Consider the following 27,410-nt stretch of genomic DNA (forward strand, 5'->3'; position numbering starts at 1 on the left):
AAAGTGAATTTATTGCCAGATCATTTTTCCATTTTGCCAAATCACACAGCAGCATTTATGCCTAAAACAAAAAATTAACAGCCAAACCAAGTGATCAGCAGTGATCATCGGTGATCGGTAATGTGCAGCCATCGTGCAAAATCTGTACAAGGGTCATTGTGGAACAAAAATAAAGTGCTGTAGTAAATTTCTGCAAAAAAAACAAACATAATAATAATAATAATAATAATAATAATAATAATAATAAAAAGTGTTCTAGAAAAAAAAATTCACTAGAAAATAATTTTTTAGATTTATATTAGAAACTTTCTCCAAAAATAAACATGAAAATTTCTCAATTTCAAAACAAAAATTTTCTTTTGCATTTTTTCTACAAAAGTTTTGAGATTAATCACTAAATTTCTCAGTTTTTGGTGGAAATGTACTCCTTTTTCTCTATTAATAAAGGCCCTGATACACCGCCGTAAAAATCCCTTTCGAGTTTTTGCTCTACAAAACTTAAAGGCTTGATTTTGGATTTTTTTTTTTGGCCTTTGACTAAGTTGTAAACATGTTTAGCCATGTTTGCCAAAAGTGAAAATAAATAAGTTTAAGAGCTTTTCTGACATCTTCCAACCCCTCGGATAAAAACTACACAATCATTAACAGTTAAAACACTTTGCTTTCTTCCCTTGAAGGTTGAATTTTCTCCCCTACATTCCAGGGTTTATTGTGAGTCTCTCTCTGCCAGTTTAAAGCTTGGAGACGGCTGACTTTGGCTCACGTGGACGCTAGCAGCAGCAGCAGCAGCAGCCTGCAGTACAGCTCAGCATTTTACCTCCCAGTGTCTCCTCCATCATTTTACCTCTCCAACAATGAGTCACCATCAGAAGCGCTTCAGAAATCATCCTGCAACGACTGTGTAGGACAAAAGCCCAACTGTTTTAAAGCTACCTCCTCATCCAGCAGCAAGAACTTCCTCAGACCTGACAGCATAAAGCAATGCCCAGCCAAAGGACTAAAAATGTATACGCTTAAACACATCAGCATTATGCAACAAAGCCCAGAATGAGGTTACATTTTTATAAAAATCTTCCTCCATAGTGTTGCAAACATCCAACTTACAGTTAATTGTTGATCAATGATTTATCAGATTAAAATTAGTCCCAACTGATTAACTCGTAAGTTCTGCTTAAGGTAGGGTGACCATATTTTCATTTGGGAAAACCAGGACGTCGGTAAACATACATTTGCGCTTTGGCATGTTGTTGGCGTACTGACAGCCACGCAGGGTTGCCCGCACTGACGCGGCTCAGGGATTACGTCACACGCAGCGCCGTGCGCAGTGCCCAAGTGCCTGTAAATTTAATGGTCCAATGAAGGTAATTTAAAAAACAGGACATTTCCTCACTTTCTAAAAAAAAAACCCGGGACGCCCGGGACAGGACGTGAAATACGGACATGTCCCGGGAAATACAGACGTTTGGTCACCCTAGCTTAAGGCGTAAACCTTCTTTCTGTGTTGTAGATTCGCCACCATCCAGCAGACGGCGCCGCTGGTCATCCTTAAGCGGAGCAGCGGATACAGAAACAAAGATGGCGGCGAGAATAGGAAAGAGAAACTGTCCAAGAGTCCAGAGTCTGCCCTTTATGCTGCTTTTAAATATAAAGTTCATTAAGTCAACTTTTACCTCAATAGCAGGAGAAGGGTCAATTTCTCATTCAAAAATTATTGTTTTGCTACAAAATGAGAATAATGTGCAAGAAAAGCAAAGGGCATAACAGAGAAAAATTATAACATAATGGAAAAAAAACATAATGTTGATAATTCTGGTTCATTTTTAGGGCTGTAGTGAGTTAATTCACTTCATGGAGAGAAGTCTTGACGTTCTTTCAAAATGAAAAGCAACCGATTTATGTTGGGGAATGATACAAGAGCCTGCACAGTGGCGCAGTTGGTAGAGCTGTTGCCTTGCAGCAAGAAGGTCCTGGGTTCGATTCCCGGCCTGGGGTCAGTTTGCATGTTCTCCCTGTGCATGGTGGGTTCTCTCCGGGTTCTCCCAGTCCAAAACATGACTGTCAGGTTAATTGGGCTCTCTAAAATCTCCCTAGGTGTGAGTGTGTGTGTGAATGGTTGTGTGTCCTGTCTGTTTTCTGTGTTGCCCTGCGACAGACTGGCGACCTGTCCAGGGTGAACCCTCCTCTCGCCCGGAACGTTAGCTGGGGAGGAACCAGCAACCCTCCTGACCCCATTAGGGACAAAGGGTGAACAGAAAATGGATGGATGGAATGCTACAAGAGAAAACTCAGGTTTTAAAGAAAATGGCCGCTTATTAATTAATCGCTAGTCAATCAACTTTAGATGAGCTCATTAGTCAATAATTTGCATCCCCTCCATACACTGCAAAAGAAGCAAGTGGTTTCTCTGTGGAGATTTAAAACTTCCCTTCTGGGCTTAAGTCAAAGAGCAGATCTGCCTCTGGCAAAAATAAACACACACAACACAAGGAGCTGAGCTTCACAGAAAGGGAGGAAACCCAGCGTTCTTCCAGCTGGAAGGAGCCACATGATTCCTACATGTTTGCTGTCTGAGAGGAAAGCAGTTCAGCTGCTGGTTCTGACCCAGCAAAGCAACGGGATGGAGCTGGAGCTGCCTGGCAAGCAGATCGCCAGAACACCGGCCGAGACGCAGCGTTGTCCTGTCTGAGGTGTACGTCACAGCCATTAAAGGGGCAGTATTAGGTGTTTTTCAGCCATTTTATAATAAAATCAAGTAACTATGTTAACTTCAGTTGTTTAAAAATGCTATATACATAAAATATTACTTAAAATAAATGATACTGTGTAATTTAAAGGCTTAAAATTGGGCTTCTGTCTCTTTAAAAAACACTCTCAGGAAGTGATTACAAAATGGCACCTCTATTAACCCTTTAACAACATTTTTACCAGCGATGCCCTGAGAAGTGGCTTGTACAATGATGCGCAGTCCCACCAGGTATTTGCTAATTGTTGCTGGCTAGTCTGAAGGAGCTAAGGAGCTGCTCTGTAATACGGAAACTTGGAAACTGCAGCTCTAAAAATTAGATGACAAATATCTTTCGTCTGAATTAGCCTATTTTTTGAAGGACAAATTTATTTATAATTCATTTTATTTGTTGTGTTAATTTATTTTGGATATTTAAAATGTCTTCCAGTTCCCATGTTAAATCTTCATCTTAAAGAATATGTTCTGAGAATCATTACCATCATGTTACTTGAAAATAATCTCAAAACAACAATAATTTTGTCATGACACTAATTTCTGGGATGATTTGTAGCCCAGCAAAATTTGTTATTGTGGCAGGTCTGGTACTTCACCATTTAAAATCAGAAACAGTAAAATAACTTTTCAGCAAAAGACATAGGATATTAATTTAAGTACTTAATTCCTTAACATTGATTTTAAAAAAACTGGCAAAATTTTAACTTATAACAAGACATTTTTCCCATGTGATAGGTAAAATAATCTACCAGTGGAATTAGCAATTTTTTTATATCAATATTAAAAACCTATTGAGTTAAAATAAGCTCTGCCTGTCTGAAAAGTTACTTGTAAGTTAATTTTGTTTTGTTTCTAGTCAACATAAAGAATTAAATTGAGAAAATTTAATTTGTACGTCACTGTCTTTGGCGCCCCCGCTATTGCGGCGCCCCCTATGCATCGCCTATAATATAAACCCATTTTTTTCTCTCTTTTTTTAGCGCCAGCCAGTATCAGACAATTTGAATAAAGGTCGAATATAGAATATATTTTTAAATGAGCAAATATGGCTTGGATCCATGCTGGATTAGTGTGTGTGTGTGTGTGTGTGTAGTGGGTGGGGGTGGGCTATTAACCTGCCTGGAAACCACTAGAATAAACAGCCCCCCTCCTCCTCCTGCTGCTGCCATAAGCACCCCCACTTATCCCCTGCAGCGGCTCACATATGGCGGTCACATACACCGAAACGGGGCCTTTTCTTTCCCCATATATCACCGATTAGGAGAGACACAGATGCTGTCGTTTCCATGACAACACGATTCACGAACCGGGGCCTGAGTCCGGCTTTTTAGCTATAAGGGTGGGTCCAGTGTAGGTGACAATGGAGAAGTGGGTAAAAAAAACATAAAAATGATAACATGAGGGGGGAGGTGGCCGAGCCGAGCTGCTGAATGAGCCAAAGCTGCTGCAGTGATTTTCAGACATATGCGAGAGGGAAGGAAGAGGGCAGAGCATCTGTCATGACGCGTCAAACGGAGCGCATGGAGCCGCAGCAGCGGTAGCAGCTTACCTCATTTTCCTCCTCCTCCTCCTCCTTCTTCTCCTTTATCCAGCCGTTGGTGGTGCACTGATGAGCGTCAGATCCGTCTTGATAAGTGTGAAGAAAAATAAAATAAAAACAGCCCTCCCGCGTCCAAGCAGCGTCAGTAATAGAGAGAGGAGAAAAAAGAAAAACAACCGTTGAAATGACCCGCAGACGCTAAACCAGAGCGCGCGCCTCCATGCGCTTTGTGTTGCGCTGTCTCAGCGGAGCTCCGGCGGTTCGCTGGAGTCTCCTCAGGCCCATGTTCGGCTCACAGACGCTCGGTCAACAGCGCCGGTGCGGCTCGGTCTCCTTCGTGGAGCATTTCCTCCCCATCCGGAGTGTTTTGTTTCTGGTTGTGGTGCGCTGGGGAAGCAGATTTCGTGGATTGCTAACACGGTGGGCGAAGAAGGAGAAGGAACAGGAGCGACTCAAGACTGCCCCCCAGCGGCCAAGGCGAAAATAGAACCAAGCCCCCTCCGCCTCCCAGTGGTTCCCAAAAGGTGGGAGCGGGACTCCACTGGGTGTCGCCAATTAACAGGCGTCTGGTCTTTGTCTTCAAAAGCAACAATGATTGTAAAATATAAAATAAAATAACACAAATCATCATCAAACTGTAGAAACACAAACTCTTATGAAGTAATTTTGGTCTAGATTCTAGTGCAAATATCTTACAAAATTAAATTACAATTAAGATATGAGAGCCTGCGACAGACTGGGGACCTGTCCAGGGTGACCCCGCCTCTCGCCCAGAACGTTAGCTGGGGATAGGCACCAGCAACCCTCCCAACCCCATTAGGGACAAAGGGTGAATAGATGATGGATGGATGGATATGAGAGCATAATTTAAATCAGTGTTTCCCAACCCTGGTCCTAAAGGCACACTGTCCTACATGTTTTAGAGGTTTCCCTGCTTTAATGTGCCTGATTCAACTGATTGCAGTTCAACAAACGCCTGTTAATCAGTCATCAATTGAAATCAGCTGCACTGAAGCAAGGAAATACCTAAAACATGCAGGTCAGTGTGCCTTGAGGACCAGGGTTGGGAAACACTGATTTGAATAATTCCTCAATCTTGATAAAAAAAAAAAGTAGTACGAGTTTCACTTGCGGATTATTTTACTTATAACATGGGAAAAATCTCTAGTTATTTGCTAGTTGTGTCTTATTTCAAGTGTACTAAGATATTTGCCAAAAAAAAATTATTGCTTTTTTTTGCAGTGTATTATTGAAATGTCAACTTGTTCTGTTTCTGGGCTCAAGATCAACTAAACTGGACAAAAGGGAAAATATGACAACTCCATAAAATTTCAAAACAAAACAAAAAAAAAGAAACAAATAAAAGGTTTGATTAAAAAAACAAAACATTCCTCCAATTGGAGGAAACCCAAAATTATTTTTCTCTCCATTTTTATGATAAATACTGGTTTTTGATCATGTGGAAATAAAAAGACAACATGAAGACATTTTCAAGTTTCATTTGTTTTCAGTCAGATGTTAGGTATTTAATAGGAATAAATCTGCAGCTTCAGGTGTTATGTGGTAAAACAGGTTCTGTTACATCCAGCTGGAGGAAGTTAAAAGATTTTACTGAGAATGAAGCTCCAACCATCAGTCACACACACCAGCAGAGAGACTCACACTAAAATCCACTCAACTCCGTCCCGATAAAGTTTGGCTCTGAAGCAGAAACCTGACTGGAGCAGAGATTGTTTCATGTAACGGTGAGCAGTAAGAAACCTGCAGTGTGTTTGCCAGGCGGAAGAAGTGCATCACAGAGGAAAAGGGTTCAGTTCAGTGTCGGTGCAAAACGTCAGGCGATTACAGTGCAACGGTCTCTTCCTTCCTCTGCAGGAGCAAACCTTCGAAGCCAAAAAACAACAACAAAAAAACAACATTTGCTTGTTTTTAATGCTCCTCTTTTTTGTTTGGAAAAAAAAGACACATTTCATCAAAAAAAAAAAAAAAAAGAGCTAAAACTGTTTCAAAATTCCACTCAGGTTTTCCACAGAACCGTGCCATAGCTCTTGGTATAGATTCACCCACTCAGGACGACAAAGGGAGAAAAACTCAAGGAGAAACGACTGGCAGAGGGAGATTTGGATTAAAATCAATAAATAAAAAGAAAATTGTTTCCTTTTCAGCTTGAACACTGCAAAAACACAAAATCTTACCATTCAATTTCTAGTGCAAATATCTTAACGCACTTGAAATAAAAAAATTACAAGTAGCTGGAGCACAATATGTTAGTTAGTTTTCTCTAACTAACATATAGTTAGTTTTTTCTCATTTCATGTGTCAGATATTTGGACTAGAAACTGGACCAAAAATATTTCTTAAGATTTTGTGTTTTTGCAGGGTTGGTCAAATATGTTGAGACTGTGATGCAGAAAATCCTTCATTCGGTTCTCAATTGGCTGAAACCTGATTTGTTATATTGTGATGATGTCACTGATATATCTTAAACTTTTTGACATTGGATCACTTTACATCAACAAACTTTTATGTTTTTTTCAGGAATTTTGTGTGATAGACCAACAAAAAGTGCCTCAATGTAAAGCCAAAGGTATTTTTTTTACAAATAAAAATCTAAATAGAATGTTTCCAATTAGCATGAATAAATTTAAATGTAGAAACGAACTAATATATTCCTGTGGTAAAACACGGCGGTGGCAGCATAATGCCATGTAAGGTTGGATGGAAATAAAAAAGGCCAATACTGGGAAAAAACCTGCTAAAGGCAATACAGTCGTTTACATCACACTCATGTGTCAGAATGACCTAGTCAAAGTCCAGACTAAATGAAAGTTTGTGGGAATACCTGAACATTTGTTATTTTACATCTCATGTGACTGAGTTTGAGCTATCTTGAAATAAAAGCAAAAACTTTCAGATTTTCTTTCTGTAAATATTATTAGGCGATTATTTTAGGTATCAATTAATCTATCAATTATTCTGAAGATGAATTGATTAATTGGATAAAAACACTGGGAAATTCTACACATTTTACATGTAGGCCTTTTTATGCAATATTAGAAATACATAAATAATTTAAGTTGATTTTTTAAGCAAGAAAATGAACATTTTATTGGCTAAAATGCAGTAACATGATTATTAGTAGCAAAGGATGAATCTGTAGCTAAACTTTTTTATAAAATCCTAACCTGTGGAAGTGCAGTTAATCTGTTGATTATTTTTAGATTATATAAATTAAAACTAGATGGCAAAAGGTGCTCTTAAAAAGTTTTAACCTAATATGGGTTTTTTTTTCCATCTTGTATGCAAAATGTATCTTTTGCGGATTTTTGTCTTAATTACAGCTTTGAATATGTAATTTTTTCAGCATACAGCAATTAAATTAATACTTAAAGTACTAAATTAATAATTAATAAATAATTTATTTATTATGATTAAACGTTTAAGCGATTTCATAATTATGCATGACTTTGTGTTAGTCTGTTTCATAAAAATTAAGTAAAAAACATCAAAGTTTGTGGTTCTTGTGTGGAAAATTCAATACTTTGCAAGCTGTTGCCAGAAGTTCTTCCTGATATGTTAAGTGGGGAAGAGTCTTGCTTCATTAGTGCATTCCTGAGTTGTTAAATACAAAACAAAAGTTTAAAGAGTAACAATAACAATCCCAACATTTCAGGGTTTTTTGGCTCTCCGGCTCCATTCGGTTCTGTCTGGCAGCGAACAAACCTCCTGAGAGCAGAACCGGGACATCCACGCTGAGTAAGTGCAGTCAGAAAGTCGGAGCCTTTGGTTCTGTTGGACCGTTTGTTTTGTTCATGTAGTGTGACTAAAAAAAACTGAAAAAAGGAAAAGTTCTGCATTTCAACCACTTCCGATCACTCACATCCACTTCTTATTTGGAGTCTTTTTTGTTTTTAGTTTGGTTCATTTTAGTGCAGTTCTGTTCTGTTCGGCTGTTCAGACTATCCTCCACTGCAGGACGCTCATGTCCTTCCCGCCGGTCGACACCAGGTAGCTGTCGTCATGGAGGAAGCTCACATTTGTCACGTGGCTGCTGTGGCCCCGGTAAACATGGCTTGGAGCCTGGAAGGGATAAAAAAACAAACATTTCTTCATACAATTCTGAATAAAACAAAAGGAAATGGTCACATTGGTAGCCAGTGGTGGTTCTGTAATGCTCTCCTGCCTCCATAAATAACTAAATACAGCTTCTACCCCAATCTATGACGACCATTGTTAAATGTAAAATTCACACTTTGTACGTTTTTATTCTTCCATTTTGGTCTCAACTGCTTCTAAAATCAGCTCAATCATTCAAACGGGAAAAACCCAGCTGTTATCGTTTGTCAGTGTCGGTAAAATGAGTCGCTAAGTCATAGTCAAGGGACGGTGCCCCGTTACCTAGCAAACCCAGTGGAATTCTGTCCGTTACCTAGCAACCCAAGTTAAGCTGCACCACATTTGGTCAGCTGGCTTTACTGCTGTATGCGCTGTATAATGGCTGCTGGAAAAGACAAGTGTAAGCGCAAGTGGCTTCTGGCTACCATCCAGAAGCCACTTGCTGCGTTCTTGTTGGTTGTGCAGGAGGCGCCACTTCTGCTTTTCAAAGATGTACGGTTGTATAATTGTTGTATGAACCACTCGATGCGGCTGAATTACAATATTTATCTTGTGTAATTCATCCGTTTGCAGCTATTTACACGTGTGAGTGGAAACGTTGAGCTGGGGGCTTGGCCAGCAGCAGATTATTTGTATTTATAGTGACAGGACGCTCTAAAACATCTCAATCTGAAAGGAACTCCAAATGAGACTAAAATCTCCTTATTTAAGAATAATTTTGTGGAAAAAAATGTAATGAACATGTTTTGTATCGCCCACAGTCCTATCAGGACTTGTTCAAGGAAGTATAATATGTCACTTTAAAAACCTTTGATCTTATTTCTATTGATTTGTTTGATACTAGGCTTTTTTAATGTTCCAATGAGGGTAGATTCTTCAAAAAATAATTTAATCCAGTCTGACTTGGAAGATAAATATTAAAGACCAACTTCAGAGCCAGTGTTATTCTAACTGACTCATAAAAAAGTGCTAATTTTGCCCCTCATGCTATGCTGCCCTTGGCAGAGAGCCAGATCACGAACCGCCACCGTTTGTAGCCTGTGTAGTTTCATACCCTGAACTGTGAACATGGGTATGAGAAAAGATGGACCTTCCCGAAATCATCTCCAGTAACCAGGAGGCTCTTGTCGCTGGACGCACACGCTGCGTTGATGTCGGTGCCGTCGGAGCCGTCGGGCCACAACCCTGAGGAGAAAAGAGCAGCAGAAACATTCTAAACCAAACATTCACTGGGCTCTTTATTTAAATCAGCCAATCAAAAGCAAGCCAACATAATCCAGTGGCTAGATGTACACTTACCCATAATAGATACAAAAAAAGGATATATTAGCAGCTAATTAGCGGTAGCCTCAACCACTGCGACTCACATAATGCAATAAAGATGTTTGAGTCTGACTCAAACAGAAAGGTCCCAGAGAAAAATAATAAAGAAGATTAAACAGTCCTGCTATGACAAAATTTAAGAACTGTAATGAATGTATTTAAAGCTAAGTTGGTGTTTTTTTCTAATGAATTTAAGACATTTTATGGCCTTAATTTTAGATAAATGAATTAAAGACTTTGACTAAGGAGCATGGACACCCTCAGATCTAGATGATGAAGATGAAAAAGATGTCTTGCTGAAGTTCAAAGTGGGAATCAAAATGAGTAAAAGAGCTTAAAATTTATTTATGGAAAAACCTTGTCTGGTCCTTTTAGTCAGAATATGGTACAAAAAACGACAAATGCAGTCATCCATCCTGACTTATATCAACAATTCAGCCTTGTGGTGGAGGTATAATAGTGTCAAGATGGACCAAAATCCCTCAGAAATTTTCAGACGCTTTGCTGAATTGATAAAATAAAGAATTAAAGTGCTTTAGAAAACAGAACAGAGTCAAACCCACTACTGGGGATGTGTACCTAATAAAGTGGCCAGTGAATGCACATGGGTCGAGAGAGGAGGAGGCGGCAGCGTCTTACCAAACACCTGAAAGCCCAGAGTGCAGGTGTGAGTGAACCACTGGATGTCTCTGGTGGTTTCCACGCTGACGACCTGCTTACACACCGAGGGGATCCCTGTGGGGACAGAAGACGTCCTGCATCAGCAACAGGGCTGCAAACTCTGCAGCAATCAGCAACGTTTTTAAACGGTTTGAATTGTGAAAAATTGAGATTTGTTTTTAACTCTTTAGTTTTTTACGTATTTTATCTTTGTGGTTCAGAACGGAAATTAATTAAGTCGTCTTCTTTCAATTCTTAAAGGGGACATATTATGCAAAATTCATATTTTGTAAGTTTTTGTCCTTCCATTTGAGTCTCAACTGGTTCTAAAAACACCCCAAGCTCTTAAAAAAAAAAAAATCACCCAGCTGTTTTTTGGCAAAAAAATGAAATGAGCCCTTTCAAAAACCTCAAGATTGTTGAGTCACATTCCAAAGGCACTGCACCGTTACCTAGCAACCCCAGAAGCCCAGCCCTGTTACCTAGCAACCCCAGAAGCCCAGGCCCATTACCTAGCTACTCCAGAAGCCGTGTCACATTACCTAGCAACCCCAGAAGCCCAGCCCCGTTACCTAGCAACCCAAGGAGGCCCAGACCATTTGGTCAGCTGGTTTTATTGCTCAGTTCACTGGAAAAGACAAGTGTTTTGTTGTCAACTTACGATTAAGTCAACAACAAAACACTTGATTCATTCTTGTTGGTTGTATAGAAAATCTTACCAAAAATTGTTGGTCTAATTTGTAGTGCAAATATCTTAATACATTTCAAATAAGACATAACTAACTTACAAGTTTCTATTTCTTGCTGAAACGTTATTTGTAGTATAGTTTTGTCTCATTCCAAGTCTATTAAGTTATTCAAACTACAAACTAGACCAAAAATACTTAATATGTTCAGTTTTTTGAATGAATGATTGTATAATTGTGCATATGTTTGCAACCATTTTTACTTCTAAGTGTAAGTTATTCAAACTACAAACTAGACCAAGCATATAATGAAAATGCTTTTTATGACTCATACCCTTATCCTAACCTGCTTAATGAAGAATAATAGGTCACCTTTAATAACGGCAGTAACATTCTGTGTTGTTTTAACGTGAACCTTGTAACAGTTTGGACCAAAATCTCTGAGGAATGCTGGTATTATGAAACACGTTTGGCAATTGGAATGTCAGTGATGTTATTTAAAAAATGATCTCAAAGGTCACAGCTGAGGAGTCTGGTTCCTCTACAGTATGCTTTATTTAACCGGCCGTACTTACAGTAGAGAATCTCATAGTCGCCTGAATTTGAGACCAGATACTGGGAGTCCACAGACCAGTCCAAATGGGTGATGAAACTGGAGTGACCCTGGCGAGGGATTAAAGAAAATAAAGCTAGAAAAACGACCCAGAGAGGAGAAGGTGAGAAAGGAGGTGTGAAGGAGACTGAGCTGACCGAACACTTCCCAACCCGACTGTACTTCCTGCCATTTTCTGCCACGGCGTAGATGTAAATGTAGTTGTCATGGGAACCGATAGCCAGGAAGTTACCGTCTAGAGAAAACAGACCAGAGTTACGTCGTTTAGAATGTGAAATTATGGGAATAAACATAAACCAGACCATTTAAAGTCCTGTCAGCGTAAAAACTGTATTTTTTTTTCACTTGTCTAAATGAGGCAAGTGAAGCATATTACTGCAGGTAAAACAGAGAAACCAGCACACCTGGGCCGTAGCGCATCACCGACAGCTGCTCGTTCCCGTCTGTGTGAACTGTAACTAAATCCTTCGAATCCGTGTCCAGAACCAGCCACCTGCAGGATCAGAGACACATTGGGCTTCCTGTCAGCGTCACATAAATCTGTCTCTGTAATAAAACTATTAATCTTATGATGAATTAAAACAGGCTCATTCAACCAGAGACTGGATGAATGATTAATTTTGTTTACAGAGACTTCACAATCCTTTTTATTTGGTGTTTTGTTTATTTATTTGGATATTTAAAATGTCTTCCACTTCTAGTGTTAAGTGTTTGACAGAAATTAAACTGAGTGTTCCTGTATTATTATGCAGTTAACATTATATAACCTTGAAATGGTCTCTAAACAACAATATTTTAGTTTATCTCAATAACTTCTGGAACAATTCATTGTCAAGCGAGATTTGTTATTGTATGATTGTTATTTGACCTTTATTTGTACAGTTTGTCTCATTGAGAGACCTTTTTGCATTTGTACCTGCCAGTCTGGGTTCCCACGGCAACCACGGCTCCTGATGGGTGGAAACCTGCTGACTGGGCTGTATCCTGTGAAAACAACACAGCACAAACACAGTTCATTAACTTCTAACTTAAAATTGTAATATGGGATGAGGATGAAAAACAGTAACACATGCTGTGTAATTCCCCTAAAGGACCTCAGGGGGCAGTGTTGACTAATCTCACCTCCAAGGTTTTGGTCCAGATGAGCTGATGAGTGCTGGAGTCCCACATACAGACCTGCCTGTCATAGCCGCAGGTCAGGAACTGGGGCTTCCAGGGATGAACAGCCAGACCCCACAGCTCGTCAGTGTGACCCTGTAGAGGAGACTTTGTTAATTATTCACCCAGTCATAATGAGTGAATATGATACCAAACAAAAACAAAGTAACTCCTTCAGTGGAGGGTGGATATCTGAGCACATTTACCTGAGTGATGGGTATGAATTCTCCATCCAAGCTGCCCTGCAGAACAAAGTTCTTGGTGGTGCCGATGAGGACGGTTTCCCCTCTGCCCTCTGCTATGGTTCTGATTGGACCGAAAAACTCAAGAACCTGCACAATGAAAATAAAGCCGTTGTTTACCGGGAAGCCAACATTGACCAAATAAACAATCTTTCTTCATAATGAAGGTTTTCAAGATACCTTGAATACATATCAAAAGTAGCTTTAAAATGCTGGTTGAGGGAGATTTTTTTTACAATCCAGCCTGACATAAAAGTTCATGTCAATAATTTTCTTATAAGGATTTTGAATTTCTCCAGACCTAGTTAATCTTTTAGCACAATGAGGCTGAATAAAATTTTAAATTAAGAAAATCTGGTGAATTACAGTTAGTTAGGTTTTCATGATTTGAGAACTGTGTGTTGTTTCTGCATTCAAATCTGTTAAGGGGGTGAATATTATTTGGAGGACTGATATAAGCTGTATCAGTTAACAAAACACTCATCTTTTCCAGCAGCCATTGCACAACACATACAGGAGTGAAAAGAGCTCCACTTGGGTTGCCAGGGAAAGGGGCTGAGCTTCTGGGGTTGCTAGGTAACAGAGTAGTGCCTGTCACACGGAACTCAACAATCTGGAAGTTTTTGAAACAGGTAATTTTCCAGACACCAAAAAACATTCATGTATTGTGAAAGAATAGCTGGGTGTTCTTCTTAAACGCTTGCCCTGTTTTTACAAGCAGTAGTGCCCGAAAAGGAAGAACAAAAATCCGCAAAATGTGAATTTTGCCTAATAGATCCCCTTTTAGAGTGGAAAGAGTTTAACTAATTCATTTCTGATCTGAAACAAGAAGCTAAGAAATGTGGAAAATGAAAGAAAGTAAAAAAAAAATAATTCCTTATCTTCTCGCTAATCAAGATATTCAATAAAGTTCTTGATTGCTGCAGAGTTTACAGTCCTGTCACTGATATAGCGCCTCTTCTATCTCTTGGGAGGCGCTACAGGTGCATCAAAACAAAAACAGACTCAAAACAGCTTCTACCCGAAACCAATTAACACCCTTAACTCTCACATGCTTTTATGCATGGTGGATGTATGGGTATGCGTCTATATGTGAATTTTACTGATTTAATATATAACTGTATATATTTCTTGCATTATTTGCACTCGTTTGGAGATGATTTTAATCTCATTGTACATGTATGTGTAAAGTGCTCCACCGGGACCCTATCAGAGTGTAAACAAGTTGGTGGAACTCTGCTGGGGTTGCTAAGTAATGGGCTGGGGTTCGCTGTGGTTGCTAGGTAACGGGCGGAACTCTACTGGGGTTACTGGGAGAGAGACAGTGCCTGTAGATTTGTGACGTCACATTTTGAAGATTTTTCCTAATGGCAAATTTTTCAGCCACTCAGAAACATTAACAAGTTACCAAAAAATGTCTGGGTGTTTATTTTAAAGCAGTTTGGTTGTTTTTAGAAACACCGGAAACCCAATTTGAAGTACAAGAACAAGCAAGATAAGCCTTAAATATTGTTGCTATGCACTTGCAGCACTTCCTTGGTATGCTATGGAATTCCACCATCATGTCTCATGCTAAAAGAAAAACTAAATTACTAATTACTAATAATTCAAATTACAAATTATTTGCATTATTCAAAGAGGTTGTCGGGTTTTGCTTTCTTACCTCCACTGTTTGGATCTGCTGGTAGCTGCTGTCCCATGAAATAAGCCTGCGGTCCTTCCCTCCGGACACTAGGGCGCCGTTTCTCAGCATGCACACTGCGAAGATGCTGCCCTCGTGAGCTCCCTGGATGACGCGGCTGATGCGATTAGTGCCTGCACAACAGAGACGGGAAGAGACAGATGAGCAGGATCTCAGGCCAGGGAGACAGACAGGAACGGTGATCAATAGATTAAACTGAGATGGAGATGGTGAATCGCTTTTCCCATTAAATCTCTGCTCACAAGATCAAGCTTTGATCTATTCTCAAAGTGACCTGACTTTAACCTCCTGCCTGCTTCACTGGAGCTTGTGACTGGAAACATTTGGATTGTTTTATTCCCTTCTCAACTCCGGCTCACACATTTGATTATATTCACTACAAAAACACAAAATCTCACTTAGTATTTTTGTCTAGTTTCTAGTGCAAACATTTTACTACCCTTGAAATAAGACAAAACTGACTTGCAATTATTTTTTCAGCAATATTAAAGAATTCTTGATTTTAAACAAGCTCCTATATCTTGCTGAAAAGTTGCTTGTAAGTTAGCTATGTCTTATTTTAAATGTATGAAGATATTTGCACTACAAACTAGACAAAGATACTTGGTAAGATTTTGTGTTTTTGCAGTGTTCATGCATGTTTTTTAATTCCCTGCAAATATTCGTACCTTTTCCCCACACCAGGATGTTTCCACTGGAGTCTCCTGTGATAGTGTCGCCATTTTCAGCAAAGGTCACACACAGAACGAACTTGGGCTTCTCCTGTTTCTGTAGCACAACACAAGAATTCACTGATTTCTCCCACTATATAATAATTTGCATAATAATACAGATTTTCTTTCATTAAATCGAATATACATGGTCTGAAATTCAACACATTTTTATTTGCTTTCTCCAAAATATTCTAGACTGAACCTATTATTATCAGCTACTACGACCTCTTATGCTCAAATAAACTCTCACTGGAATAATCTAATTTTGAAGATTTTGAAAGTCTGAAAAAGGTTTTTTTAAAATTGATAAGTCAATGATATGCACTGTAGTAATTTTAGATATGTTTATAAAAAATACTAACTAAGAAAGGACATTAAAACCAAGTTAAAGTGAATAGTAATTTATTAGATGATGCTATAGATGTTAGATGGGTGGGTGTAAAACTCAGTTCCTACTTCTTTGATAAAATCTAAGTGAACCTGATACATTTTTTGCCTAATGTTAGACATTTCTCTTACCTCAAACAGCCTAACATCAACAATGTGTCTCCACTGATAAGGTTGAACTGAAAAGGAGATTGTACAAAAATAAAAAACATGAGTAATTTGTGTGGTCCACTGTTGTCTGGAAAACTCAAGAAAGAAACAAGTCCAGTTCAGCAGACAGCCACTGTACCAGCAGCTCCACACAGACAGGACGTGATCGTTGGAGTCATCCACAACGCAAAGTGTGTTTCCTCCATTCTGATTTGCCAAAAAACCCCAAACAACACAAACCCTATTATGTGTTTATTTGGCTTCACAGGAAGAGATCTAAAAACTAACTCCTAGCAGAGCTGGAGTGGCGCTAAAGGTGCTAGCTAGCGTCTCTTACCGACTTGGAGAAAGCCAGGCAGACAAGCGCTCGGTCGAAGAAGCCTGCGCCCAGAACGTGGAGCGTGTTGAGGCTGACAGAGTCCCACACGCGGACGTGAGGAGCCAGCTGCTGCCAGAAAAACAAATACCAAGTTAGGATACAATAATCTGTTTATTTAGCTTGGTGAATATTAATTATTTAGGAAAAATATCCAATCATAAACATCAAAAGTCTAGAAATATTTACAAAAGATTAATAAAAGAAACAGATTTTCTCTTTCCAATAGACTATTAGAGGCTGGACACCACATTCATTCACACACATGGTCAAATATGACCTTTAACCTACAAAAGTTCTAAATTTTTACAAATCACTACAAATGATTGATAAGTAACTGTAGTCTGACTACTGGATTTGAAATAGCGCGTTTTACTCATTATCTAAGTCAGTAAATCTAAAGTCATTGGACTTTATATTTATAAAAACAAACTAACTCCAACCCCTAAGGAATCAATTTCAGTAGACAGCAAGCAGATAGCCGGTTTATTTTTCAATAATTGCTCTGGCGATAAACTAATATTTTTGTTTTGAGACTATTTTCAAGTAACATACTGATAATTGCCTAATAACGCAAGTTCACCTTCTCAAAGACAAAGATATTAGATTTTTATTTAACACTCCACTTAGCACTGAAAATGGAAGATATTTTAAATATCCAAAACAAAACACAACAACCAAAAACAATAAATAAAAAAATTAAAAACACAACCAAAATCATAAATATTAATCAGAATGGAAATTATGGAGCTCCTTTCAATTTATTGTGTGATTAACTGCATCCGGTGTAGAAGTTATGAGGCTCTATGACTGTTATTTTAATTTAACGTACCTTAATATCGCTTCAGTAATGCGTGAATGTGAAGAAACAATAAAATAACTTACTTTTCCGTCTGAGGAGGTTCCTGCCACCTGCCCAGTCGCAATCGTAATTTTATCAGGGTGGACGGCCAAACTGAAGAAGACAAGAAAAACATCAAATGGTCTCCGAAAATAATCAACCTAGTTGGAAAAACTGATATTCCTGATCAGATTGGAGGAAATTAGATGAATTAAAATAAATTTTCTTCTCTTAGACATTTTCTCAGTAAAGTCAAATGATAGAAATTAAGAACACAAAGTAGGGGTGAGCGACATGGATATAAAGTTTTATTACAATATATTGTGGTACTATTGTGACAACGATAAAATTGACGATAAGAACTATTTACTAATGTTTGTAAGGTCAGTGTAGAATTACTGTGAGTCACGATAAATTCTGCTGAAAGATAAATCAAGATAAACGACAATATCGCCATTTTGAAACAATTTTCAACTAACATAATAATGGCACACTAAATCATAAACATCAAAAGTCTAGAAATATTTACAAAAGATTAATAAAAGAAACAGATTTTCTCTTTCCAATAGACTATTAGAGGCTGGACACCACATTCATTCACACACATGGTCAAATATGACCTTTAACCTACAAAAGTTCTAAATTTTTACAAATCACTACAAATGATTAAACTGATCATTTGATCAATCTAAAGTCCAATCTAAAGTCATTGGACTTTATATTTAGCCAAAACAAACTAACTCCAACCCCTAAGGAATCAATTTTACAATAAATTATGACAATAATTATTGCGATAAACAATAATATTTTTGTTTTGAGACTATTTTCAAGTAACATACTGATAATTGCCTAATAACGCAAGTTCACCTTCTCAAAGACAAAGATATTAGATTTTTATTTAACACTCCACTTAGCACTGAAAATGGAAGATATTTTAAATATCCAAAACAAAACACAACAACCAAAAACAATAAATAAAAAAATAAAAAAATTAAAAACACAACCAAAATCATAAATATTAATCAGAATGGAAATTATGGAGCTCCTTTCAATTTATTGTGTGATTAACTGCATCCGGTGTAGAAGTTATGAGGCTCTATGACTGTTATTTTAATTTAACGTACCTTAATATCGCTTCAGTAATGCGTGAATGTGAAGAAACAATAAAATAACTTACTTTTCCGTCTGAGGAGGTTCCTGCCACCTGCCCAGTCGCAATCGTAATTTTATCAGGGTGGACGGCCAAACTGAAGAAGACAAGAAAAACATCAAATGGTCTCCGAAAATAATCAGCCTAGTAGGGAAAACTGATATTCCTGATCAGATTGGAGGAAATTAGATGAATTAAAATAAATTTTCTTCTCTTAGACATTTTCTCAGTAAAGTCAAATGATAGAAATTAAGAACAAGTTTTATTACAATATCTTGTGGGAACTATTTACTAATGTTTGTAAGGTCAGTGTAGAATTACTGAGTCACGATAAATTCTGCTGAAAGATAAATCAAGATAAACGACAATATTGTCATTTTGAAACAATTTTCAACTAACATAATAATGGCACACTAATGCAAGTAATTTATCCTCCTAGAGATAAAAATAATAAGCTTCTTCAGGACACCAGTCATTTAAATAAGTGTGATTTATATGAATAAACTCCAAATTTTAAGTGTATTTAATTAGACTTTCAAAGTTATTTATTGAGCCCACAGTAGAAAAAACAGTAAAACTTTAATTGGATTCTACTTTGACAATAATAAATTTTAATTCTTGCTTGAAAAGACGTTTATCACACTAAATGCTTTACTAACAGAAGGAACGTTTTAAATAAATCCTCGTTTTAATGATGGACGGGAAGCGGAAAGTCCAGTGTGTCTCTCACCACTTGATGTCGTCCGTGTGTCCTGTGTAGTGTCTCTGCAGCTGCTCGTCCACGTTGAACAGGACGACCACGGAGGCAATGAAATACACCGTCTCTCCAGTAGGAAGCAGGTACAGGTTGGAGCGACAGTCTCTGCCACGGTAACCGTAGCTGGGTCAAGGGTCAAGGAATCCAAATGGATGGAAATTGATTTGGCACAAGAACAATTTGTCAAAGAGTTTAAGGTGTTTTAGGTGAAGTAAACATAGAGAAAAAAACACTTCCAGTCTATTTGGTCACATAAAATCTCGATATTATACATTGAAATTTGTAAATATACCCTTAAAAAACATGGTTGTTTGTGCTTTCCTCCTCACATTTTTTTTTGCCTTTTGGTTTTTTTCTATTTCTGCAAGGCTGAACAGCATGCCACATTCACTCCTGACAAGAAAAAAAATAAGCAAAGATGGCCACAGATGATGAGAAAACAAAAAAGAAAATAGCACAAGAGGAGCTGCTGACTGCTTGCGCCATCGGCTTGTCAGCTGTGTGCCGGTTATTCCTAACTCGAGGCTGCAGGGCGACGAAAACAGATCGACTCTGACAAGCAGGGGAAACATTTACAGACTCTTGTTTCTCCAGAATAACAGGCTGAATTTATTATGCACACAATTACTCAGCTGAACACTGAAAGAACACAAAATCTTAAATACTTTTGGTCTAGTTGCTAGTGCAAATATCTCAGTGCACTTGAAATAAAACTAACTTACAAGTAACTTTTCAGCTTGTTTTAAGTCAACAATTCCTCTATATTGATGAAAACGTGCTAGTTCCACAGGGAGGTTATTTCACTTATAACAAGACGTGCCATCGGAACTGGCACTTTTTCAGCAATATTAAACAATTATTGACTTAAAACAAGCTCCTGTATATTGGTGAACGTTCTGCAAGATAAAGCTTTGTCTTATTTCAAGTGTTTTAAGATACTTGCTTAAAACATTTGGAAAGATTTTGTACTTTTGCAGTGTTGTTTCTGAATAATAAGTCAATAGCAAAACATTTGTGTTTTCCAGCAGAGTTCCCCTTGGGTTGCTAGGTGATGAGCTGTGGTTGCTAGGTGACGGCACAGGGCTCAGAATTCTGACTCAGCAATCTGGATTTCAAGTTTACCAAGACATTTCCACTAGAGATCCACCAATCTGATGTTAATATCTGCATCGGGCCAGACATAAAAAAAAAAATCCATCCAGAGAGGCAGATCTATTCTGTCTAATTCTATGCTTAATTATTTACATTTAAAATTACTAATTACACTTTCTGGACAATTTGAAAAAAGCTTTGTTGTTTATTTTTTTACATGTTGGGTCATTTTGCCAATTTATTCTGTCAGTTTCAATTTCTGACAGAATAATATATTTCTACTAGAAACTAGACCAAAAATGCTTGATAAGATTTGGTGTTTTTGCAGTGTAAATTTGTAATTCAGCTATGTCTGTATTTATTTAAAAAAGGAAACATTTTCAGTAAATTTAGCACTGTTTTTCTGAGTCGGATTAATATGGGCCAACAATACTAAACCTCTGATATTGGCATGAGAAGAAAACAAAAGTAGATCATTGCATCCCCAATTAGCAGTAGTTGGTGATAGTTGGGAATAGTATATTACCAAAAATACTTGATAATATTCAGTGATTTTTCAGTTTCATTTCGGCTTTAACTTCTGCAGAAAACTCCTGGGCAGCAGCGTCAGGATACACCCAGTCCAGTTTGAGCTTGTTGCTGGGCAGCTCGCCTCGGGCCTCCAGGCTGTAGCTGTCCACTTGGTCCTTAGGCATGAACATGGTGACGGGGCGACCCTTCAAGAACATCTTCACATAACCTTCCTCTAGAAAAGGCAACAGAAAAAAGCCTCATCAAACCATGAGTTTATACACAAACAGATCAGAATAATTAATTTGGGAGAAATTAGTGAACAAAAGAAGCGCTGGTGAGTTATGAGTGAGATCGGTTAAACAGTGATGCAATTGGCTGTCTGAAGGTGGAGTTTATTTATGTTTTTGTTGTGAACAGATAATTAAAAACAGAAAAATTACAACACAAACAAATGTCTTAAACTGGCTTTTATTGCTCATTTCAAACATCTGTGTGAAAACAAAGGGCACAAAATGAACAGCAGATGTTTTTAAAACACACAGCAGAGATTCAGCACAAAATGCGGAGACAAGCAAATGAGACGTTGTCATCAGTGTAAAATGTTGACCTGTAAAATAATGCATGCAGAGGACAAAAACAAACAAATCTGAACATTTTAGAAGAAAAAGTTCAGAAGAGGGGATAATATTAGCCTAAATTTAAAATTTTTTTAGGTCTGAAACTGTTAATCTGATTAATCGTGAACAAAAGAAGCGCAAATTTAAATAATAGCCAACTAATTTAATTGCTAACTGAAGTATACAGATTAAAAAACAAACATATTGAGAGCATTTAAGATAAAAACCATTAGAACTTCGAAGTATTCTGACGATTAATCGTTAGAATATTTGATTAATCGTCAGAATAAATCAATGACAAAAACAACAGTTAGCTGCTGCTGTGCTTTTTTCTAATAATAGGTAACTTTAGAAGACCTGATCTAAATTAAGCCATGAATTGGCCCGTTTAACCTAAAACAGTAAAATTTCAAACAATGAGTGTTGATGTTTTGCACTAGTAACAAATCTGACAGTACTGGCTGGGAACTACAGAGCAGAGGAGGCAGAGATGGAGGGAAAATACGTGTGAAAAGAAGATGGAGAAAGTTGGATATTAGATTATTGAAATTCATTCTTATGTCATAATGAGGGAGAGCAAGCAAAGAACAAACTAAGCTACTAAAAGAAGGAAAGAAAGGAAACTGTGATTATAAATCACCAACATTTTTAACATATAGTAAAATATTTTACTGGAGCAGCTTGTTTTTTGTTTGAACGTTTTTACAAAATACAGAGTTTTATTTCATAAAACCTTAATGTTTCAGTAGCTGCTTTCCCATTTTAGTATATATATTTTAATCAGTCTGATTATGTAAATACTATTTCAAATATTAAATGCTTGATGTTTTCGGTAGCTTTTTTACCAAATACATTTTTACTCTTACTTGAGTGATTTCTTAGATAGCTAATTTCTACTTTTACTTGAGTAAAAATATGTTTTTGGAGTGCAAATATCTTTATCTACTCTACCTGCTTTTGGTTTAAGGGTTTAATCCCTCTGAAAGAAAGCTACATGTTTCAGGATATTACTCCCTCTTTTTTTTTTCTTTTTTTTTGGCACAGATACAAAACAAAAAGCTGAAAAATCAGACAAGATTCAATAGGAACTGTGTCAGTGTGCAAATACTCATTCCAAGTGCAGGGAGACTGCAAGAGCAGGAGTTAAAAAAACCAAACAACAACCTGGAAGCAACTGCAAGGCATTGAGTGGCAGACATCTTTGTGTCGTTACTATGGTGACCAAAACTGACTGAAGTGAGGCTGTGAGCAAACAGACAGCAACCACTGCAAAAACACAAAGTCTTGCCGAGTATTTTTCTCATCTTACCTTACTTCAAATAAGACAAAATTAACTTACAGCTATGCTTGTCAAAGTAATACATTTTTCAGGATGATAAATTGTCTCAAAGGTTATGGTGATAAACGATAACATTGTTGTTTTGAGACCGTTTTTAAGTGATGCAACGGTAATAATGGCATGATAATGCAAGAACAAGTTCCCAAAGATAAATAAACTTTAGATTCTAACAAAGATTTTAGGCTGGAACTGGAAGACATTTTAAATATCCAAAACAAATAAAACTGAAATATCAAAATGAATTTTGAAACGTCCGTAAACAAGGTTATCCTTCAAAAAAAGAAATAAGGGCTTGTTGAGCCTGAAAACTTTTATCACCCAGTATTTTGTAGGAGAGAAAAAAAGTAAATTAATAAATCATAAAAATTGACATTTTTGGGTTTGTTTTAACTGATTTATTGATTATTGTGAAAAGCCTATTTACAAGTGACTTTTCAGCAATAAATAGGAGCTTTACTTCAGTCAATGACTTCTTCATATTTATAAGAAACTACTATTTCCACTGGCAGATTATTTCACTTTTAAAAACATTTTTTCTATGTTTTAAGTAAAAATAATCAACAGCACCAGTACTTTTCTAATAAACATGAAGAAATTATTGACTTAAAACAAGCTCAAATGTTACTTCCAAGTTAGTTTTGTTTTACTTCAAGTTGAATAAGATTTTTGTGGTAGGAAGTAAAAAATACTAAGTAAGTTTTTGTGTTTTTGCAGCTTTGAGGGGAAGTTAGGTGGGATGTTTGTGAGTAAATTTTTCCAAAGGGAAAGTCTCAAACGCAGCTCAGCAGTCTGGAGCTCCTGCTCCAGTCTGGACAGCTTTCTGCTCACTCCATGAACAGGTTTTTATTGCTTTCTCTTCAAGACTCGGCCTGAGAGCAGCGTCTTCACGTCTGAATGAATCCAAACTGAGCAGAGAGCTGTGCAGACAGGGCGGAGGTAGGGGGGGAGCAGAGGGGCCCTGACCTACCTTTGCAGTGGGTCACACGTCGCATCCCTTTTAAAGGTCACAGAGAGACACACAATCACCAGATGAAGGCTGGCATCGCTTCCTCACCTCTACAGTCACCTCACTTCCTGTTTCCTGGTGAACGGCAGCTTCTGTCCATGATGTATTCAACAAACTACCACAATTGTTTTCTAAGAGTTTCTCTTTATCTTCATAATTTTTTTTGATGTTTTTCATCTATTTTTTTAAATCATGTTAAAAAGAAAGCTCCATGTTTGTTAAAATATTAAGTGGAAAATTTTGCAGGTATGTTGAGCATTGGTAAGATCTTCTTAGTTAAATGACAATAAATGTAAATCTAAATTTGCCCTGATTATGAATACTTTTGTGGAGGGTATTACGTAAAAAATATAAGTACAAAACATAACAATAACAACGGCTCCTACTGCTGTGGTGAATTTAATTTATTGCAACAGAAACCTAAAACTTCTTTTGAACTGAAATCTACAACAAAAAAAAAAGTTTTAATAAGAAAAGATTTTGTAATAAATTTTGAAGCAAGGATAAAATGATAGGGCTGCACAGTGGTGCAGTTGGTAGAGCTGTTGCCTTGCAGCAAGAAAGTCCTGGGTTCAATTCCCGGCCGGGGATCTTTCTGCATGGAGTTTGCATGTTCTCCCTGTGCATGGTGGGTTCTCTCCGGGTTCTCCGGCTTCCTCGCAAAGTCCAAAAACATGACTGTCAGGTTAATTGGTCTCTCTAAATTCTCCCTAGGTGTGAGTGTGTGTGTGAATGGTTGTGTGTCTTGTTTGTTTTCTGTGTTGCCCTGCGGCAGACTGGCGACCTGTCCAGGGTGAACCCGCCTCTCATCCAGAACGTTAGCTGGGGATAGGAACCAGCAACCCTCCTGACCCCATTAGGGACAAAGGGTGAACAGAAAATGGATGAATTTTAAAACGATATGAGATGAATGTGTTAAATGTAAAGAATGAACGATGAGAAAAATGAATGTTTAACAATGACATTTAAAGCAGGACATCATGGAAAGAAGCTGAAGTAGACTTCTGTGTGTAAAACACTCATGACACAGAAATCGTAGCTGATATTAAATTTGTTTTTTGGAAAAAATATAACATCAGCTCTCAACTCTTTGAAATAGAAAAAGCTGGACTTTTACCTGCATTGAACACTGGATCCCTCTGTTTGCTGCAAAGTAAATGAATAAACACACAACTATCAGTCATCCAAGCTCACACACTTCAGTTTAGAAAACTAAAAACCTTCAAAGTCAGTAGCTGCATTTCCTTTAACCACAAAATTGTGCAAATTTAAATTTTGAAAATAAATTTGCTTAATGGAGATAGAGCAGTTTAAAAAAACAACAACTCCAGTTTTATGATAAAAAAACGTTTGTACTAGGATGAGTCGGTTTTTCCAAAAACTTTTTTAGCATCACAAAAGTCACATGATCAACAACCGGATGTTACTACTGGAGAAAACAACAAAGAAGACGATGACAGGAAGTGATAGGAGGATGAGCTCTCACCACTGGTCAGAAAGATTAAATGAACAAAGAGTAGCACTACTTAAACAAATTTTTCTGTCAAAAGTAAAAGGTCGCCATCCAAAATATTACTCAAGTACAGTTTTTAAAAAAGTATTTGGTTAAAAGTCTACTCAGGTACTAAGTAACCGATCAAATGAGGATTTAATGTTTAAAAATTACATAATCAGAAAGTTTTAAAGGACCAAAATGACAATTATTAATATAAGTGACAAAAAATAACAAAATCAGGCAAAAGAACATTTTTCCAAGTCAGTTTCTTTCAATAAAAAAACTTTGTGTCATTCTAATGTGTTGAATCCACAGCTACCAGTAAAATGGCCGACTATAAGTGGAAGCGGCTTGTCGCTCCATCGCTTGAATAAAACGCTGACGTTTCCTCTGATGGCTGAATTATAAATGCATCTTACTGTTTACATCCATCGCTGTCATGATTTTTAATGACTTTTCGTGTGAAGAAGCTTATTCACGCGTTATTTTAATCCAGCAATTGCAAAATTGTTTTGTTTTTTGTTTGTTTTACATTAGGAGAATACTGACAAAGAGTTTCACATATTTGAGATGGAAACGCAGTTAGTGACTGAGGTTTGGGTTTACCTGTCGCTTCTCTTGCCGCTGGAGTTGCTGCCTGTTGACCCGGCCCGGGTTCGGTTCCCCTTGGAGTCGCCCGAATCCTTGCGAGTGAGAGTCCCCACGTGTTCGTTTGAGTTGGCTCTCCTCACAGTGCTGCAGGGACAAACACAAGAAGCAAAACCAGTGAGTGGAAGCAGACAGAATAATGGGCCGTAAAATTACCTGACGGTAACGTCTGTGAGCTTTCTTGGAAAGATTTCATCGATAAGGATTTATTTTCATGCTCTATTAGCAACAAGAAGGCATTTGAGACATAAAGCACTACCTCTTGTGTTGCTGCTGAAATTAGGGATTAAAGTTATTAATTAATGAGTTGATCAAAAGTGGATTTTTCTATACGACTAATTGATAAGCGGCTTTTCTTAAGAATCTGAGTTGTCTCTTGTATCAAGATTGCTCAATCTTTTCATATGGCGGGCTAAATGTTTCATCGTATGCTGAATTTTTTAAAACAGCTATTAAAGTTTAACATTATTTTGTGTCAGCTCTATTAACTAAGTGATAAAATAGAAAATTAATAAAAAGGTGTATTAATGGTTTTCTTACATTAATACACCTGGACGTATAAAATGTAGTAAAACAACATCCTCTTAGGTTGCTGAATAAAAAATAAAAGAATAAAATATGTGAAACCATTAATTCCCCATGAATAGAGAAACATTCATACAGAAATAGTCTGTTGGGCGTGCTGTGGTGGCAAGGGGATAGCGCGACCCACGTTTGAAGGCCTTGAGTCCTCGACACGGCCTTCGCGGGTTCGATTCCCGGACCGGCGACATTTGCCGCATGTCTTCCCCCCTTTCTTGTCAGCCTACTGTCATATAAGGCAGTGGTCCCCAACCACCGGGCCGCGGACCGGTACCGGTCCGTGGACCAATTGGTACCGGGCCGCGCAAGAAATAATTAAATATGTCCGTTCTATGCATTGAGTCTGGAGGAGCTTTTATTTTGAAAATCGTACACCGGATGCCGAGGGTTGAGTCTTGCGCCAGCTCACAACGCGCGCACCTCCCCCCCCCCGGTCCGCGGAAATTTACGAAGGCTTTGGCCGGTCCGCTGTCATAAAAAGGTTGGGGACCACTGATATAAGGGACACTAGAGCCCACAAAAAGACCCCCTGGAGGGGTTAAAAAAAAGAAGTAGTCTGTTGAAGGAGTGTTCAAACTTTGCTGCATTAAGTCTTTTTAACTTACCACAGCTATCAAAGTCAACCTTTTTCCATAAGATTAAAATATTTCCTCCACTTTTCTCACATTATCATCGCCTTCGCAGTAAATGAGTCATTTTTGAGTGATAAATTGAAGCTGCTACGACATGTAGCTCGGCTAAATGAGTGCTATTAAAGTAAAACGTAACTTAAGGAAGAGCTTTTCCAGTGTTTATGTCACAAAACAGAACTCAAAACAGTGTTCTTTTGCATCCCAAACCAGACTCTGGACCGTTTCTCTTTCCCGTTCCGCCATAGCCCCGCCGCCATCTTTGTTTCACATCAACGGTCGGCTTGAGGATTACCTGGGGCGCCACCTGCTGGATGGTGGTCAAACTACAACAC

The 27,410-nt window shown here is 37.9% G+C and overlaps 2 protein-coding genes across 4 annotated transcripts in view; both read right to left on the bottom strand.

The window, feature by feature from the left end:
- The window catches only part of evla (Enah/Vasp-like a), a 43,663-nt gene extending 38,835 nt beyond the window's left edge, over positions 1-4,828 (bottom strand). Inside the window, exon 1 of one of the 2 annotated variants that reach the window (XM_044143524.1) lies at positions 4,290-4,828. In XM_044143524.1, the coding sequence (XP_043999459.1) occupies positions 4,290-4,294 (5 nt within the window). In that variant the 5' untranslated portion in view covers positions 4,295-4,828. The remainder of the gene's footprint in view (positions 1-4,289) is intronic. The other variant, XM_044143520.1, reaches the window with a different exon arrangement.
- A 952-nt stretch (positions 4,829-5,780) lies between these two features.
- Positions 5,781-27,410, bottom strand: part of eml1 (EMAP like 1) — a 55,299-nt gene continuing 33,669 nt past the window's right edge. The window contains exons 4-22 of one of the 2 annotated variants that reach the window (XM_044143527.1): positions 25,823-25,951; positions 24,839-24,867; positions 23,683-23,709; positions 20,862-20,991; positions 19,128-19,277; positions 18,425-18,494; positions 16,368-16,475; positions 16,013-16,237; positions 15,449-15,548; positions 14,742-14,893; positions 13,043-13,168; positions 12,801-12,932; positions 12,595-12,662; positions 12,083-12,171; positions 11,816-11,913; positions 11,641-11,728; positions 10,359-10,454; positions 9,451-9,581; positions 5,781-8,360 (exon numbers count right to left, since the gene is read on the bottom strand). In XM_044143527.1, coding sequence (XP_043999462.1) covers positions 8,235-8,360; positions 9,451-9,581; positions 10,359-10,454; positions 11,641-11,728; positions 11,816-11,913; positions 12,083-12,171; positions 12,595-12,662; positions 12,801-12,932; positions 13,043-13,168; positions 14,742-14,893; positions 15,449-15,548; positions 16,013-16,237; positions 16,368-16,475; positions 18,425-18,494; positions 19,128-19,277; positions 20,862-20,991; positions 23,683-23,709; positions 24,839-24,867; positions 25,823-25,951 — 2,074 coding nt within the window. In that variant the 3' untranslated portion in view covers positions 5,781-8,234. Of the gene's footprint in view, positions 8,361-9,450; positions 9,582-10,358; positions 10,455-11,640; positions 11,729-11,815; positions 11,914-12,082; positions 12,172-12,594; positions 12,663-12,800; positions 12,933-13,042; positions 13,169-14,741; positions 14,894-15,448; positions 15,549-16,012; positions 16,238-16,367; positions 16,479-18,424; positions 18,495-19,127; positions 19,278-20,861; positions 20,992-23,682; positions 23,710-24,838; positions 24,868-25,822; positions 25,952-27,410 lie in introns of both variants that reach the window. The other variant, XM_044143528.1, reaches the window with a different exon arrangement.

Source organism: Gambusia affinis, linkage group LG16 (assembly GCF_019740435.1).
Source record: "Gambusia affinis linkage group LG16, SWU_Gaff_1.0, whole genome shotgun sequence".
NCBI lineage: Eukaryota > Metazoa > Chordata > Actinopteri > Cyprinodontiformes > Poeciliidae > Gambusia > Gambusia affinis.